The sequence below is a fragment of the Ursus maritimus genome, unplaced genomic scaffold (genome assembly GCF_017311325.1).
Source record: "Ursus maritimus isolate PB19 unplaced genomic scaffold, ASM1731132v1 scaffold_2, whole genome shotgun sequence".
NCBI classification, from domain to species: domain Eukaryota; kingdom Metazoa; phylum Chordata; class Mammalia; order Carnivora; family Ursidae; genus Ursus; species Ursus maritimus.
The window spans coordinates 66,549,480-66,568,983 of NW_024424452.1; the positions used below are offsets into that span (position 1 = coordinate 66,549,480).

Genomic DNA, 19,504 nt, shown 5'->3' on the forward strand with positions numbered 1-19,504 from the left:
GCCACCGCAACCCCTCAACCCAAGACCTCAGGTCAGGGGGTCTCTAACCTCCCGCCATTTCTCCACGTCGCCGCAGCTCCGAGCAGGAGAGAACCTCAAGGTGACACCTTCTTTGGGACTACGGATCCGCGTTCCGCGCCCGCGCTCTCGGGCCCGGCTTCCCGTCAGAGCCCGGTCGCCTCACCTGGCAGCGGCACACGATGTCGGCGTCCTGCGCCAGCAGATCCACCACCTTCCCTTTGCCTTCGTCGCCCCACTGCGCGCCCAGCACCACCGTCACCCGGTTCCCCCCGGGCCGCGCCCCGGGGCGGCCACAGTCGCCGTTGGGCAGGGAGGATGCCGCCGGGTTGGTCTCGGCGAACGCCATGGCTCCAGTGACGCGAGGAGAGCCCGAAAGAGACGCGGGCGGCGAGGAGTGAGCGAACTGAACTGCTCTGCGGCCGCCAGCCACATGCAGAGGAAGAAGGAGCCAGAGGCCGGCCCCGCCCCCGCCCCCGCCGGGCCGCCACCCTCCAGCCAGGCCCCGCCCCGCTCTCCGCCTCAGCCCACTCAAGGGGCGACCATGACTGCCCCGCGCAGGCCGGCCGCCGCAGCACCGCCCGCAGGAAGAGGCCCGGGTGGCGGCAACCGCCGCCACCCGGGACCGAGGCCACGCCCCTTCCGCAGCCTGGCGCGCCACCCGGGTGCGAGCCCTGCGAGCGGAAGGGGGCTGGGGCGGGGCCTCCAGCGAGCTTCGCCTCGACGCCCCGCCTACTCGCCCTTCTCCCGCTTTTCAAACCAGGGAGGCGCGGAGGTGCGTGCTCGAGCGTCGGACTACAACTCCCGGCATGCAACGCTCTGGGCCGAGGCGACGTTTTTTGGAGCCACGCTGTTTGCCGTCTGCAGGTCTGTCTCCGAAGGCGTTTTCAAATTATTTTTTAACGACTTGTCTTTATTAAAGGTCGAGATAGTGTGTGCTAAATACAAAGGGTGGCATTCCAAAATACAAATGGGATGGAATGGAAACGAATAGATTTAGAATTGGGAACTAAAGGTCTGCAAGTAAGAATAGAGATGGGAGCTAAATATATCTTTGCACCCAAGCCTCACAACAACCCCATGAGACAGGTTTTCTTTTCTTCACTTAAGAGGAAATAGAAGCTTCACTTTAGAGGAAATAGAAGGAAATAAAAGGGCATATTCCAAAGTAGAGCAATAGAGGACATTAGAACTGAAAATCTAGAGCTCAAGTAAAGTTCTAATCCTTCTCGTTTTACACATTAGTAACAGAGGCTCAGAGAGGAGGAGGGTAATAGTGATGTATAGTTTGTGCCAAATACTGTGATACACTTAGCTCTTTTAAATCCCACAACATATAAAGTAGGTAATACTATCTTACACTTATTTTACAGGGTTTAAAAGTTAGTTAACTTGCTCTAGTGCGGGCTGAATTGGTACCGAGAGAGTGCAGAGCCCAGACGCTCTGTGTATATTCCATTACTCTTCGTGTTTCAGTTACAGCCAGATTCTGGAGTAAACTGTACCTACTGCTGCAATACAGATTAACTATGGCATCTAATCCCGATACAAAGTTGCTTCGGAAAAAGTGGGAACAGAATCGCATTAAATGCAGTGTCTACTACATATACACCATATACACACAATCAGGTTCTCTAATGGTCCCTAGAGCGTATTTTAGTATAATACTACTTTTACTCAATGATTCGTTGTCAGTAAACATTGAGGACCTACTACAAATTATGATGGTACTGGGCCCTGATGACATAAAGAGGAGTAAAGATAAAGTTGCAGCACTCAAGGATTCAGATTATTGGTCTACCAACAAATAAACAGATAAATTATAATCCTGTGTGACATTTTGGTATTTGTTTATCTTGGCTTTACCACAAGATTACAAACCCCTTTGTAAATCAGAAAGCTGCCATATTTCTTTGTACCCAAGTGCGCAAGGTGGTGTTGGGCATATAGTAGGTGCTCAGTAAGTACACGTTAGTGTTGATTTCCGCTGAACTTAAAAACCATTTATGGAATGCCTCATACTGGATACATACACTACCAGATACGCATCTGTTACCGCAGTATTTATATACAGTCACAACGAAAATTTGGGCTAAAAGATACAGTAACTTAAAAGCTTCACCTTCGTTCAGTCAACCGGAATTTTCCGGAGTGGTTTTGCTATTTCACTCCAAAGCGGCATGGTTTCTGCCTTTCCTCAAGTCTGGTTTACATTTTCAACTCCAACCAGCTGCGAGGTTCCCGGGGAGCCAGGTAGCGGCGCGCGCTCGCACGCATGCGCACACGCACTGGCCCTCGCGGGCGGGGAGGTGCGACCCCGGCCCCGCCCGCGGCGCGCGGCCCCCAGCACCTCCTCCGCTGGTCCGCCGGCGCCCCCCGGGAGCGCGCGAGGCCAGAGCGGGCGCGGCCTGGGCCGTTGGGCGGAGGCCGTCCGGGCGCCATGTCAGCGCAGGGAGTGGCGGTGCTGCTGTCGTGGCTGAGCTGCTGCGGCTCGGCCGTGTGGAGGTAGAAAGACGCCAGTGGCGCCCCGGGGCACCGGGCGGGGGTCGCCCCTGCGGCCGCGCCCCCGCGCCTCGGTGTCCTGACCCACCCGCCCCCGCGGACCACCGCCTGGAGCCCCGGCTCCCGGCGCCCACCCTCGGCGCCTCGCCGCCCTCTTCCGAGAGTTTTCGAGGGACGAGGGCGGAGAATGAAGCAGCAGGGTGAGGGCTTTGCTCCTCCGCGTCTGGGTAACTGCGTCGCTGTCCTCTGGACAGCTGAGCGCCTAGGAACCACCCATAAACTCCTTTCCTCCTGCTGCGCTCTTGTTTTGCCAGAGAGCCCAAAAGTCGCCACTGGGAAGTGGAGACGGGACGAGGGCCCGTCTCCAGGGTAACCAGGTAGTTGATGGTTTCTGTGAGGCAGATGTATGAATGATTTATGACAAAGTGCTTTATAAAGTGTAAACACTGTACAAATGTAAGGGGATGTAATTCCTGCATAAGGAATGGGAATTGATTCTGTGATTTGATCTAGGGAGTGAAAGCTTTAAAAAGTTCTGAGAAATCCTCAGTGCAAGTGTGATTTTTGTTCAGTATTTAGTAACTGCTGAGTTGGAAAGTGTATCGAAATATTTTAGAAAGATTTTCAACAAAGGTTAAAATACAGATAATTAACCAGAAAAATAACGTTCTGCGAATACTCCATTCAGTGGAGGTTTTGCTATAACTAATTACTACCCTCTAACAACAAGATGTAAGAATACCAACAATAAGTCAAACTATGACAGAGGTTTCAGAGGGAGGGGATCCAGGGCACCTCACTGGGCCGATGGTGGGCATCGAACAGAATAAGAGTAGCCTTGGAAAGGGTCAGTGAAGTAGTGAGAAAAAGCAAAAAGGTAGCATTCTGACAGAACTTTGTAAGCTTCTATTTCCTCTAAAGTGAAGAAAAGAAAACCTGTCTCATGGGGTTGTTGTTGTGAGGCTTGGATGCAAAGATATTTTTAGCTCCCAGCGCATGCCTGGGAAACAATGGATCAATAAATAAGGATAAGGGATATTATTAAAGATGGCCTGTGAATTCGGGGACTTCATAAACTTTATGTTGTACACCAGAGGTCACCAAACTTTCTGTAAGGGCCAGGTAGTAAATACTTCAGGCTTTTCAGGTGATACAATCTATGCTTTAACTACCCAACTCTGCCATGATAGGGGAATGCGCTCCCCAAAAGTAGTAAACCAATGGGCGTGGCTGTGTGTCAATGAAAATTTATTTACAAAAACAGGTGGAATTTGACCATAGGTTGCCAACCCCTGGTCTATGTTCATAATCGAAGGGAATGCTAAATTTCTTTCCCTTCCCTAAATTTTCAGCGAGAGTTTAGTGAAGACAAAGATGTTATTGTTCCCCATGGTAGTCACAGGCTTCTTGAATTTTATATCTTAATAAGGTGTTCTTTTAAAGGACAAAATTTCTTAAATTTGATGTAATGGTTTTTTATTGTTAGTTTGTTGGGGGGGGTGGAGAATTCAAGGTAGATGTCTTATTTAAATAATTCTTCCTTTCCCCAATGTCTAAGAGATATTTACCTAAATTTTCTACTGAGAATATTAATGTTTTTGACATTTCTTATCCCAATGGAGTTGGTTTTCTTAAATGATCTAAGGTAGGACTGGGATTATTTCTTTCTCCTTACGAATCCAGAGCCATTTTCCAGCTCCATTTACTGAATATCACCTCTGTCCTATACCAAACTTCCCTATGGGCTTACGTCTGCTTCTGGGTTTACAATAGAATCCCTCTTATTTGGAGGAGAAGTTAGTTTTAATATTTATATTTGACCTTTTCCTCCACAGGTATTCCACTAACAGCCCAAACTACCACATTTTTAGTACCAGAAGTACTGTAAGTGTGTAATTTTTTTTCAAGCTATAGTTAAGTTTTAATTATTATCTACCTTAAAGCAGAGAGCAGTATTTTATACTCAGTTGTATAGCACAGTTATCATTCATTTATTTTTATTTCATTCCTTTATCTCATTTATCATCCTAGTATAAATCCTCTTGCCAATAAATGTCCTTAAATATATATGTAGCAAACATAAGTAGTATGGTTTTGAATGTTTTTGTGACTTAATATTCACAGATAGGATGGCCATACAATATATTGTGTAAACTATTGAAAATGAAGGAGAGTGCTATTAATATTTATGCTGGAACAACAGGTATGAATTCCAACAGCCTTGACAAGCCAGGATGAATGGTCACTGAAGCTGTAGACTTCATTCTCTAGATTACTTTTTTTATTCAATACTTTGTCTACTTCCTTTCTTCTTAATGCTGCCTGCTTAGTACTCTGTGTGTGTGTTATTTGTATAGCCCCCCAATGATGGACACATGGCTTTCTGTCACCACAGACAACACTGTGATGATGCCCTTTTACATGTCCTTTTATGGTCTGTGCAATAATATTTCAGCTATAGTTGCTGGGACATAGAGCAGACACCTGATTTAACTATTCTGCATGATTGTTCTTGAATGGCAGTCTCAATTTCTATTCTCAACCTAGTGCACATATTCACCAAAATTTATTGAATTATTGAATTTTCTATTTTTTTTACTAATTTTATTACTATGTGTAATAGCTTATTGCTGTTGTTATTTTCAATTCTGTGATGACTAGTGATTTTTAAAAAAGATTTATTTATTTATTTGAGAGAGAGACACCTGGGCACAAGCAGGGGGAGAGGCAGAGGGAGAGGGAGAAGCAGACTCCCTGCTGAGCTGGGAGCCCGACATGGGTCTCAATCCCAGGACCTGGAAATCATGACCTGAGCTGAGCTGAAGGCAGATGCTTAACCATCTGAGCTACCCAGGCGCCCCATGACTAGTGATTTTGAGCATCTCTTCCCATATTTATGCAGGCTTCTCTTTTTGCCCATTTTCCATTTAATTTTGTGCCCTTTTCTTGTTGATTTATGAAGTGTTGTATACATTCCACCCTCTATATTATTTGAATGTTGGTTTTGTTTCATTTTCCTGTCTCACATCTACTCATCTAACCATTAATGTTGTCTGTGGATATTTTATTTTTTAAGAAAAACCTGACTTTTGTTAAGCCAAACCACCCCCCCACACACACACACACGCTTTTTGACCTCATACTTTCTACTTTTTTGGATTGTTATGAAAAATCTTTTCCTACCCAGAGTTGCGAAGATACTTATCCTAGTTTTTCTTTTATATGCATTATATCCTGACCTTTCAAATGTAGGTCATAAATCCATCTGGAGTCCACTCGTATATAATATAAAGTATACATTCACATTACTTTCTCCATGTAATAAACCACCACCTATTAAACAACTTACTTTTATTTTTCTGGTATTATCCTTTTTTCTGTATATAGATGTGTCAATTAACTTTTCTTCCTTTCTCCCTCTCTCTCTTTCTCCCTTTCTTTCTTTCTTCTTTCTTTCATTATATGTTAGTGACCATACAGTACATCATTAGTTTTTGATGTAGTGTTCCATGATTCAGTGTTTTCGTATAACACCCAGTGCTCCACGCAATACACACCCTCCTTAATACCCATCACTGGGCTAGCCCATCCCCTAAAATCCTCAGATTGTTTCCCGGAGTCTATAGTCTCTCGTGGTTCATTTCCCCCTCTGTTTACCCCCCCTTCATTTTTCCCTACCGATCTCCCTGCTATTCCTTATATTCCACAAATGAGTGAAACCACATGATAATTGTCTTTCTCTGCTTGACTTATCTCACTTAGCATAATCTCCTCCAGTCCCATCCATGTTGATGCAAATGTTGGGTGATCATTCTTTCTGATGGCTGAGTAATATTCCATTGTATATATGGACCACAGCTTCTTTATTCATTCATCTGTTGATGGACATCTCAGCTCCTTCCACATTTTGGCTATTGTGGACAATGCTGCTATGAACATTGGGGTGCATATGGCCCTTCTTTTCACTACATCTGTATCTTTGGGGTAAATACCCAGTAGTGCAATTGCTCAGTCATAGGGTAGCTCTATTTTTAACTTTTTGAGGGACCTCCACACTGTTTTCCAAAGTGGCTGTACGAACCAACTTGCATTCCCACCAACAGTGTAAGAAGGTTCCCCTTTCTCCACATCCTCTCCAACATTTGTTGTTTCTTGCCTTGTCCATTTTTGCCATTCTGACTGGCGTAAGGTGGTATCTCAATGTGGTTTTGATTTGAATTTCCCTGATGGCTAATGATTTTGAACATTTTTTCATGTGTCTGTTAGCCATTTGTATGTCTTTATTGGAAAAGTGTCTGTTCATATTTTCTGCCCATTTTTTTATTTGATTTTTTGTTTCTTGGGTATTGAGCTTGAGAAGTTCTTTATAGATCTTGGATACCCACCTTTTATCTGTAGTGTCATTTGCAAATATCTTCTCCCATTCCATGGGCTGCCTCTTTGTTTTGTTAACTGTTTCCTTTGCTGTGCAGAAGCTTTTTATCTTGATGAAGTCCCAAAAGTTCATTTTTGCTTTTGTTTCCCTTGCCTTTGGAGATGTGCCATGAAAGAGGTTGCTGTGGCCGATATCAAAGAGGTTACAGCCTATGTTCTCCTCTATGATTTTGATGGATTCCTGTCTCACATCAAGGTCTTTAATACATTTGGATATTATCTTTGTGTATGGTGTGAGAGTGGTCAAGTTTCATTCTTCTGTATATAGCTGTCCAATTTTCCCAGCACCATTTATTGAAGAGGCTGTCTTTTTTCCACTGGATATTTTTTCCTGCTTTGTCAAAGATTGATGTGTCAATTTCGGAACTCTCTTCTTTCCTATGGGTAGAGTTGACTGATCCTCTCGTTTCATGTAGCTGCAGTTTAGTTTCAGTGCTGCCTACTCTTCCTTTGAATTAACATACCATAATATATGAATCCTTTTACTCTAGGTAAGTAATTATGTTCATTCCATTTTCAGTCTTTTTAATTAGTGGATTAGATAAGGTCGTCTACTATGAACATTTTTATGCCTATCTTCTGCTTAACATATATATGCATTTCTGTTGGGAGTGGAACTGGTAAGTCATAGGGTATATTATATGCATGTGTTCAGCTTTAGTTGATGGTGCCAGAAGATTTTACAAAATAATTGTATCAGTTTACACTTACATTCTATGTCTATATATATATATATATATCATTGTATTTACATTACTCAGAATCAGGCAAAAGGAATCTATATAAACTATATTTTCTTTTACAATGTTATTTGTTTTTAAATTCATTGCTAGCCATTTCTTATTAAATCTGTACTTACCAGTTAAACTGTCATTTGTAGTTAATTTCTTTAATATCATTTATTTATGTATTTCATCTTTGTTTCTTGAACAGTTTTTCTGTATAATTGACCATTTTATTAGTCATTTTAAAAATCTCCTTTTTTCTAAGTAATCTCTACACCCAACATGGGGCTCACATTCACAACCCTGAGATTAAGAGTTGCATGCTGCACCAACTGAGCCAGCCAGGCATCCCCTAAAAATCTTTTTTGATCTCTGCTCTTCCTTTATCATTGTTATGGAGGTGACAGAAATGTGTCATGTAACCAAAATAATGGAGTATGTCATTACAGAAATGAGAGTTGGGAGCCAGAGTTTGATTCTCAACAGAGGAGGGAGACTAAATGCAGGCGAGTAGATGATAAAACCAGTGGCTTTGCAGGTTGCTTGCAAGTGATATTCAGAGAAAGAAAGAAAATATTTAGTGTACAGAAGACACTTTAGGGATTAAATAGTTCATAAATCTTAATGGAAAGCATTTTAAGTCAATTTTTCTCTACCTATTTGCTTTTCCTGGAGCTTTGGCATGAGGGACAGGATTTAGGTTGACACACATCCAGGAATCTATGAAGATGCTCTCAGGGAACATAAACTGGTGGAGGCCATCTCCATGCTTTCTCTCTGCCTCACTACAGCTTGCCACTATCTCTCAGAAAGGAACTTATGCATTTATCTAGAGCCTGGTCATTATAACTGCTGCCCATAGGATACCTCCAGATTGCCTGACTCTGGTGGCCATGGCTTACACTTGTAGTCCCATATGACTGTATATATTTGTATACTTTAAAAGGTGGTGCTTGAGTGTCTAGCTTCCAATCAACATGAATCTAGGTGCTGACTGAGATCCTCCCTGTGGGACAATGACAGGACTTGGCACATCCTCATCTATTGGGAGTTATGAAAAATAAAATAGGCTGCTTGGACAATCACAAAGTTTTGAAGGACAACCAGGAGCTAGGGCATGGTTAAATGATAAGGCTCATCACTCCTTCAAGACTAAGAGAGTTGGTTATTTTATCTAATGCATAAAAATGAACATAAGAGAGTCAAGGAAATAGAAGAAACAGAGGAATATGTTCCAAACAAGAGAATAAGATAAAAACTCAGAAAAAAACCTCAATGAAATGGAGATAAGTAATTTACCTAATAAAGAATTCAAAGTAATGGTCATAAAGATGCTCACTGAACTCAGGAGAAGAATGGATGAACACGGTAAGAACTTCAACCAAGAGTTAGAAAATATAAGAAGATACCAAATAGAAGTCACAGAGCTGAAGTATAGAATAACTGAACTGAAAAATATACCACAGGGTTCAACAGCTGACTAGCCAAGGTAGAATAAAGGATCTGTGTACCTGAAGACAGAGCACTGGAATTCACCCAAACAGAGCAGTAAAAAGAAAAAAAGAGTACAGAAAAAAGTAAACCTATCTTAAGGAATTTATAGAATAACATCAAGTGGACTAACATTCCCATTATAGGGGCCAAAAGGAGAAGAGTGAAAGGAGCAGAAAAATTCTTAAGAAATAATGACTGAAAACTTCCCTAACCTGGGAAAGGAAACATCTAGATCCAGGAAGCCCAGAGAGTTCCAAATAAGATGAACCCAAATTATTTAAATTATAATTTAAATGTCAAAAGTTAACCACAAGGAGATTTCTTAAAAGCAGCAAGAGGGGTGTCTGGGTGGCTCAGTTGGTTAAGCATCTGCCTTCTGCTCAGATCATGATCGCAGGGTCCTGGGATTGAGCCCCATGTCAGACTCCCTGCTCAGTGGGGAGCCTGTTCCCTCTTCCTCTGTCCCTCCCCCACTCATGCTCACTCTAGCACACATGTGTGCTCTCTCCCTGTCTCTCAAATAAATGCAATCTTTAAAAAAAAGCAAGAGAAAAACAACTTTCGTTACCTACAGGGGAAACCTCATAAGGCTATCAGTAGATTTTTCAGCAGAAATATTGCAGGCCAGAAAGGAGTGGCACAAGATATTCAAAGTGCTGAAAGAAAAAAACTTCCATACAAGAATACTCTGTGCAGCCATGTTTTCATACAGAATTGAAGGAAAAATAAAGACTTTTCCAGATAAGCAAAAGCTAAAGGAGTTTATCATCACTAAACTAGCCTTACAAGAAATGCAAAAGTGACTTCTCATGCTTTAAAAAAGCTAAAAAAACAAAACAAAAAAAAAAAACACTTTAAAAAAGTAACAAGAAAATGTGAAAGAATAAATCTCTCTGAAAAGATATATTAATGGTAGTAGATTAATTACTTATAAAACTAGTGTGAAGACTAGTGTAAAAGACTAAAGTGGTAAAAATGTAACTGCAATAATTTCTTAAGGGATGCACAAGATAAAAAAGTGTAAAATGTGACATTAAAAACAATGTGCAAAGGGTGAGTAAAAATATAGAGCTTTAGACTGTGATCAAACAAGTTATTATCTACTTAAAATAGACTTGTTATAACTTTTTGTATGTAAGGCTCATGGTAACCACAAAGCAAAAACCTATAGTAGATACACAAAAGATAAAGAAGAAAGAATCTAAGCATACCGCAAAAGAAAGTCATCAAACCACAGAGGAAGAGAGCAGAGAAGAAGAAAGAAACACGTAGAAAATTACAAACCAGGCAGGATACAGTTAACAAAATGGCAATAAGTATACCATACCTCATGTTGTTGTGCTTCACTTTATTGTGCTTCGCAGATAGTGCTTTTTTCTTTTTTTCAAATTGATGGGTGTGGCAAGCCTGCGTCAAGCGAGTCTATCAACACCATTTTCCCAGTCTCATTTGCTCGTCTCATGTCTCTGTATCATATTTTGGTAATTCTCACAATATTTCAAACACTTTCATCATTGTTACATTTGTTATGGTACTCTGTGATCAGTAACTACAACTTGCTGAAAGCTCACATAATGGTTAACATTATTCACAATATTTTTTAAATTAAGGTATGTACACTTTTTAGACAATGCTATTGCACACTTAATAAACTACAGTATAATCTAAACAATTTTTATAAACAAAAAAGTCATGTGATTCACTATTGTGATATTCAGTTTATTGCAGTGGTCTGGAAATGAAACTGCAGTATCTCAGAGGTATGCTTGTAGATACCTATCAGTAATTACTTTAAATGTAAATGGGCTAAATTCTCCAATCAAAAGACAGAGTAGATGGATAAAAAAAGAAGACCCATATGCTGCTAATAAGAAACTCATGAGATATAAGGACATACACAGACCAAAAGTAAAGGGATGGAAAAAGATATTTCATGCAAATAGAAACCAAAAGAAAGCAGTGTTAGCTACACTTATATCTTATATCCCATAAAATAGGCTTTAAGACAAAGTCTAATAAGAGATAAAGAAGAGCATTACATAAAGATAAAGAGGTCAATCAAATAAGATGACATAACGTTGGTATGTATTATGCGTTAAACATAGGAGTTACTGAATATATAAAGCAAATATTAAAAGAACTAAAGGGAGAAATACACAGCAATTCAATAATAGTAGAGAACATTAATACTCCACTTTCATTAATGCATAGATCATACAGACAAAAAATCAAAAAGGAAATATCGGCCTTACACAATACATTAGACCAGATGGATTTAACAGATATATAGAGAACATTCCATCCAAAATCAACAGAATACACATTCTTCTCAAACACACATGGAACATGATCCAGAATAGATAGGTCATGTGTTAGGCCACAAAATAAGTCTTAATAAATTTAAAGAGATTGCTATATCAAGCATCTTTTCTGACTGCAATAGTATAGAAATCAATGATAAATAGAAAACTGGAAAATTCACAAATATGTGGGGATTAAAGAACATGTTACTGAACAGCCAATGCATCAAAAAACAAATTGAAAGAGAAATCAAACAATAACTTGAGACAAATGAAAATGGAAACACAACATACTAAAACTTATGGGATGTAGCAAAACCATTTCTAAGACAGAGGTTCATAACTTAAATGCCTACATTAAGAAACAAGATAAATCTCAAATAAACAACATGACACATGAAGGAACTAAAAAAGAAGAAATGAAGCCCAAAGTTAGTAGAAGGGAGATAACAAAGATAAGAACATCAATAGAGGAAATAGAGATTAAAATAACAATAGAAAAGATAAATAAAACTAAGAGCTGGTTCTTTGCAAAGATAAAATTAACTAGACTAACCAAGGGAAAGAAAGACGATGTCTGAAATGAAAGAAGATGCATTACAACTAATAGCACAGAAATACAAAGAATCATAAGAGATTGCTATAAACAATTCTATACCAACAAGTTGAATAACCTGGAAGAAATGGATAAATTCCTAGAACCACACAACCTAGCAAGACTATAAAGAAATAGAAAATATGAACAGACCCAGTTACTAGGAAGGAGATTGAATCAGTGATCAATACCCCCCCCCAAAAAAAAGTCCAGGGCTGGACTTCACTGGTGAATTTCACCAAACGTTCAAAGAAGAACTAACATGGGGTGCCTGGGTGGCTCAGTCATTTAAGTGTCTGCCTTTGGCTCAGGTCATGATCCCAGAGCCCTGGGATCAAGCCCCACATCAGGCTCTGTGCTCCGTGGAGAGTCTGCTTCTCCCTCTGCCCTTCACCCTGCTCATTCTCTCTCTTGAATAAAAAAATAAAATCTTTTTTTAAAAAAAGAAGAAGAACTAATATCAATCATTCTCAAACTCTACCAAAATATAAAAGAGGACCCTGCTACCAAAACCAGAGAAGGACATTACAAGAAGAGAAAATTGCAGGGCAATATTTCTAATGAATATAGATGCAAAAATTCTCAACAAAATATTAGCAGACATAATTCAACAATAAATTAAAAGGATCATATACCATGAGCATGTGGAATTTATTCCAAGGATGGTTCAACATCTACAAATCAGTCAGTGTAATACACCACATTAATAAAATGAAGGATAAAAATCATATGATCATCTCAATAGCTGCAGAAAAGCATTTTATAAAATTCAACATCCATGTATGATAAAAACTCTCAACAAAGTGGGTACAGAGGGAACATACCTCAACATAATAAAGACTACATATGACAAGTCCACAGCTCACATCATACTTAGTGCTAAAAAGTTGAAAGCTTTTCCTCTAATATAAGGAACAAGACAAGGATATATTCATGCCACTTTAATTCAATATAACATTGATGTCCTAGCCAAACAATTAGGCAAGAGAAAGAAATAAAAGACATCCAAATAGGAAAGGAAGAAGTAAAACTATCTCTATTTGCAAATGACATGATATTATATATACAAACCCTAAAGGCTCCATCAAAAAACTGTTAGAACTAATAAATACATTTAGTTAAGCTACAGGATACAAAACCAGCATTCAAAAATCTGTTGTGTTTCTGTACACCGAGTTTATTGGTGGGTTCACTGACAAAAGTTTCCAGAGAAAGAAGTTGTGGTATATATTCAGAATATCTGCTTTCTGTCATTGGTGATTACTTGCTAGTCCTTTTATTTGAGCAGCTTGTGAAGATCCTGGTGTATAGGGTAGGATGACAGAGGACTTTTAATGCTGGGACATTCTCTCATGGAGTTTTAAAAACTTTAAAATTTTTTTCTAGGAAAAAGTAGAGGTTTTAATTTTCATTCCACTCTCTAAGGCAAAGTTTCGCAACCTTGGCAACATTGCCATGTCTCTGTACACTAATAACAATTTGAAAGAGAAATTATGAAAACAATCCTATTTGCAATTGCATCAAGAAATAAAAACACCTAGTAATAAATTTAACCAAGGAAGCAAAAAACCTCTATGCTGAAACTATAAGACACTGATGGAAGAAATAGAAGAAAGATATTTCACATCCATGGATTAGAAGAATCAATATTGTTAAAATGACCATACAACTCCAAGAAATCTACAATACCCCCACAACGAGCTCACCTCACACCAGTTAGAATGCCTATTATCAATCAGAAATGAGAGGAGAAATAACAACTGACACCACAGAAATACAAAGAATTATTATACTATGAAAGTTATATTCCAAAAAACTGGACAGCCTGGAAGAAATGGATAAATTCAAACAATATTCCAGAGCTGAACAAGGAAGAAATAGAAAATCTGAGCAGACTGATTACAAATAACAAAATTGAATTGGTAATCAAAAAAGTCCAGGACCAGACGCAATCACAGATAAATTCTACCAGACATTTAAAGAAGAGTTAATACATAGACTTCTAAAACTGTTCCAAAAAATTGGAGAAGTGTCCAGATACATTCTACAAGTCCAACATTATTACTAGAAGTAATAAACCAATTCAGTAAAGTTACAAGATACAAAATTAATGGACAGAAATCTATACTGTTTCTATGCACTAACAATGAAGTTGCAGGAAGAGAAATTTGAAAACCACCACCATTTACAATCACATCAAAAACAGTAAAATACCTAGGAATAAACTGAACCAAAGAGGTGATAGACCTGAAATCTGAAAACTATAAAACACTGATGAAAGACATTGAAAATAACACAACTGGAAAGATACCTAATGCTCAAGGTTTGGAAGAAGTAATATTGTCAAATGTCTGTATTACCCAAAGCAGTCTGCAGATTCAATGCAATCTCTATCAAAATACCAACAGCATTTTCCACAAAACTAGAACAAATAATACTAAAATTTGTATGTGGTCCCGAATTGCCAAAGCAATCCTGAGAAAGAAGAACAAACCTGGAGGTATCACAACTTCAGATTTCAAGATAAACTACAAAGCTGTAGTAATCAAAATAGAACGATACTGGCACAAAAATACACATAGATCAATGGAACAGAATAGAGACCCCAGAAATAAACCCACACTTATATGGTCAATTAGTCTATGACAAAGGATGCTAGAATATACAATGGGGGGAAAGACAGTCTTTCCAATAAATAGTGTTGGGAAAACTGGACAGCTACATGTAAAGGAATGAAACTGGATTACTTTCTAACGACATAAAAAAAACCTCCCAAAACATCACAGTGAATTAATGACCTAAACATGAGACCTGAAACCAGAAAAATCCTAGAAGAGAACATAAGCAGTAATATCTGTGACATTGACCATAGCAACAGTTTCTAGATATGTCTCCTAAGGCAAGGGAAACAAAAACAACAGTAAACTATTGGGACTACATCAAAATAAAAGGCTTTTACACAGCAAAGGAAATTCTAAAACTAAAAGACAGCCTATGGAATGGGAAAAGATATTTGCATATCTGATAATGGGTTAATACCGAAAATATATAAAGAACTTCTACAATGCCAAAAAAACAAATAATCTGGTTAAAAATGGTCAGAGCAGCTAAAGATATTTTTCCAAAGAAGACATGCAGATGGCCAACAGAAACATGAAAAGATCCTCACTATTACTACTCATCAGGGAAATACAAATCAAATTCACAGTGAGATATCAGCTCAAGCTGTTAAAATGGCCAAAATCAAAAAGACAAGAAACAAGTGTCGATAAGGATGTGGAGAAAAAGGAACCCTCGTGTACTGTTAGTGGGAATATAAATTGATACAGCAACTGTGGAAAAGAGTATGGAGGTTCCTCAAAAAATTTAAAATAGAGATTCCATTTGATCCAATAATTCCACTACTGAGTATTTACTCAGAGAAAATGAGAACACTAACTCAAAAAGATATATGCAGCTCTGTGTTTATTGCAGCATTATTTACAACAGCCAAGACATAGTAGCAACCTAAGTGTCCATCAATAGATGAATTGGCATGCACGTGCACACACACATATACGTATCTGTGTATACACACACACAATGGAGCATTACACAGCTATAAAAAAGGATGAGATTGTGCCATTTGAGACAACATGATGGACTTAGAGGGTATTATGCTAAGTGAAATAAGCCAGACTGAGAAAGACAAATACCATTTGACTCCACTCAAAATGGAATCTAAAAAATGTGAATAAACAAATAGAGCCATCCCAGACATATTATTTCATCCATAAATATTTTAGTATGTGTGTTAAAAATGCTATGATTCTTAAATTTTATTTTATTATTTTTATTTCCTTAAGTAACCTCTGCACCCAACGTGGGGCTCAAACTCATGACTTCCAGCATGCTCTACTGACTGAGCCAGCCAGGCACCCCTAAGACTCTTAAATTAAAAAAAACAAAACAAAGCCACAGCCAAGGCAATTAGACAAGAAAATGCAATAAAGACATCTACATTGGAAAGGAAAAAATAAATTACCTCTATTTATAGATGACATGATCTATATAAAGAGCCCTAATGAATCCACTAAAAAACTATTAAAACTACTAAGCGAATTTAGTAATTTCATATGGAAAGTCACATGGAATTTCACATGGAAGTTCAAAAAAACAAAAATAGACGAAACATTTTTTAAAAAGAACAATGTCGGGGGTGCACCTGGGTGGCTCAGTCGTTAAGCTTCTGCCTTCGGCTCAGGGCGTGATCCCAGCGTTCTGGGATCGAACCCCACATTGGGCTCCTCCGCTGGGAGCCTGCTTCTTCCTCTCCCACTCCCCCTGCTTGTGTTCCCTCTCTCGCTGGCTGTCTCTCTCTCTCTGTCAAATAAATAAATAAATAAAATCTTAAAAAAAAAAAAAAGAACACTGTTGGAAGACTCACAGTTCCTGACTTTAAAACTTAACTACGAAGCTACAGCAATTGAGACAGTGTGAGACAGGCATAAGGATATGCAAATAGATGAGTGGAATAGAATTAAGAGCCCAAAAAAGAAAACCTTATGTTTATGGTTTTTGACAATGACTCCAAGAAAACTCAATGGGGAAAGAATAGTTTTTCAACAAATTGTGCTGAGAAAACTGTATATCTGCATGGAGAAGAATGAAGGTGGACCCTCAACCTCAGACCATATCTAAAAATTAGCTCGAAATAGATCCAAGACCTAAACATAAGAGCTAAAGTTATAAAACTCGTAGGGAAGAATCTCCATAACCTTGCATTAGGCAGTGGTTTCTCAGATATGACATTAAAAGCACAAGGAACAAAAGAAAAAAAGATGAATTAGGCATAGCCAAAATTTTAGAAACAGTGCTTCTAAGGACACCAGCAAGAAAGTGAAAAGACAACACACAGAACTGTAAAATTTTTGCAAATCATTTCTCTGAAGAGGGACATGTATCTAAAATATATGAAGAATTTTATAATTCAATATTAAAAGACAGCCCAGTTTTAAAAAATAATGGGCAAAGGATCTGATTAGACATTTTTCCAAAGAAGGTATCCAAATGGCCAATCAGCACATTCCCATTAGAGAACTGCAAATCAAAACCCCAATGAGGTACCACCTCACACCCACTTAGATGCCTAGAATCAAAAAGATGGATAATACCAAGTAATAGTGAAGATGCAGAGAAATTGGAACCCTGATACATTGCTGTCAAATGTCAAATGGTATTGGAAAACACTTTGATAGCTTCTTAAATGATTAAACATATAGTTACCATATGATCCACCAATTCCACTTCTAGGTACATATCCAAGAGAAATGAAAACATTATGTCCACACAAAACCTCACACACGAGCATTCATGGAAGCATTATTCATAATAGCCCAAAGGTGGAAACAACCCAAACAGTCCAACAACTGATGAATGGATAAATAAAATGTGGTATATCCATATGATGGACAAGTATAATTATTACGGAATGAAGGATTGATGCCTGGTACATGGATGAAACTTGAAAACATGCTAAGCAGGAGAAGCCAGTTAGAAAGAACTACATATGTATGATTCTATTAATATGAAATGTCCTGGGGGCGCCTGGATGGCACATGGGGCACCTGGGTGGCACAGCGGTTAAGCGTCTGCCTTCGGCTCAGGGCGTGATCCCGGCGTTCTGGGATCGAGCCCCACATCAGGCTCCTCCGCTATGAGCCTGCTTCTTCCTCTCCCACTTCCCCTGCTTGTGTTCCCTCTCTCGCTGGCTGTCTCTCTCTCTGTTGAATAAATAAATAAAATCTTAAAAAAAAAAAAAAGAAATGTCCTGAATAGGCAAATGTATAAGAAAGTTGATTAGTGATTGCCTGAGGCTGGGAGGTATAGAGGTTTGTGTGGTGAGCCCTAAAGACTGAGGGTTTTTTGTGGAATGAGCATTCCTGGTGTTCCATATCGTCAACAGCATTTAGTGATGTCAGTTTTGGATTTTCACCATTCTCGTAAGCGTGTGGTGTTATATCACATGCACTGTTTTAAGTTGCAGTTCCCTCATGACTATGAGATTGAGCGACTTTTCTTGTGCTGATTTGTTATCTCTATATCTTCTTTGGTGAGGTGCCTGTTTGGATCCTTTGTCCACTTTAAAATTGGTTTTGTTTTCTTATTGTTGAGTTTTAAGAGTTTTTTGTATATTTTGGATACTAGATTTTATCAGATATATGTAGTTTTGCAAATATTTCTCCCAGACTATGGCTTCCCTTTTCATTCTCTAAACAGTGACTTTTTAAATTTTAACGAAGCCCAATTTATCACATGTTTCTTCCATGGATCATGACTTTGGTGTTGTATCTAAAAAGTCATTGCTGAACTGAGGTCACTTAGGTTTTCTCCCACACTTCAGTCTTTCCGGTCAACACTTCACGAGCTTATTTTCCTTTTCTTTATTCTCCTTCTTCCAACAGATTTTTTAGTTGCATTATTTCTATTTTGTCAGAATATATATAACATGTATGAGCCTTTAACCTTTATCTCACATGTTAATCTTTTATCTACAATCAAATATATTAATGCTCACCAGCAATCCTTTTGCCAGTTTTTGTCAGTTTTGCCAGTTTGTACTATATTCTGGTACAGTTGTTGATGAAGTTTCTATCATGGTCAGACTGTATATTTTAGGCTTTGCAAATCAAATGGTCTCTGTTACAATAACTAACTCTGCCATTGTAACCTCAAAGCAACCTTGGACACTAAATAATGAAACTGAATGTGGCTGTATTCTCATAATACTCTATTTACAAAAACAGGTGATGAGCTGGATTTGGTACACAGGCCATAGTTTCCTGGCCCTTGCTCTAGTAAATTCCTCAGAAAGGGCTCCTAGATACAGTATTTCCTGAGTTGTTGTTGTTGTTGTTGTTGTTGTTCTTCTTCTTCTTCTTCTTCTTCTTCTTCTTCTTCTTTTTAAGATTTATTTATTTTAGAGAGAGAGTATGTGAGGGGCAGCAGAGGGAGAAGGAGAGAATCCTCAAGCCGACTCCCTGCTGAGTGCAGAGCCCAACATGGGGCTCAGTCCCAGGACCCTGAGATCATGACCTGAGCTGAAATCAAGAGTTCAACACTTAACTGATGGAGCCAGCCAGGTGCCCCTCCTGAATTCTTTCTAAAAAAATTTTTTTTCCGTGACTTTAATACTTAAAGGAGAGCTTGGTTGGACATAGAATCTTTGCTTCATACTTTCATTCCTTAGTTACCTTGTTTCATTCCTTGGTTACCTTCCTTGTTATCGTGCTATATGTGTTGCTTTAGAGAATTCTGATGTTCTCGTATCCTATTTGATGTTTTTTTGGGAGGATTAAGGATTTTCCTTTACCTTTAAAGTCTAATGTTTTCTCATATAAGTTTCAAAGCTGACTTTAAAGGTTATTTTCCAGGTACCAGGGATCTCTTTATATATA

At 38.9% G+C, this 19,504-nt stretch overlaps 2 protein-coding genes across 3 annotated transcripts in view; one reads left to right on the plus strand and one right to left on the minus strand.

The window, feature by feature from the left end:
• Positions 1-458, minus strand: part of ADSS2 (adenylosuccinate synthase 2) — a 34,680-nt gene extending 34,222 nt beyond the window's left edge. The window contains exon 1 of one of the 2 annotated variants that reach the window (XM_008697267.2): positions 185-458. In XM_008697267.2, coding sequence (XP_008695489.2) covers positions 185-367 — 183 coding nt within the window. In that variant the 5' untranslated portion in view covers positions 368-458. The remainder of the gene's footprint in view (positions 1-184) is intronic. The other variant, XM_040636080.1, reaches the window with a different exon arrangement.
• A 1,954-nt stretch (positions 459-2,412) lies between these two features.
• The window catches only part of CATSPERE (catsper channel auxiliary subunit epsilon), a 175,942-nt gene continuing 158,850 nt past the window's right edge, over positions 2,413-19,504 (plus strand). The window contains exons 1-2 of the mRNA XM_040636085.1: positions 2,413-2,523; positions 4,356-4,404. Coding sequence (XP_040492019.1) covers positions 2,459-2,523; positions 4,356-4,404 — 114 coding nt within the window. The 5' untranslated portion in view covers positions 2,413-2,458. The remainder of the gene's footprint in view (positions 2,524-4,355; positions 4,405-19,504) is intronic.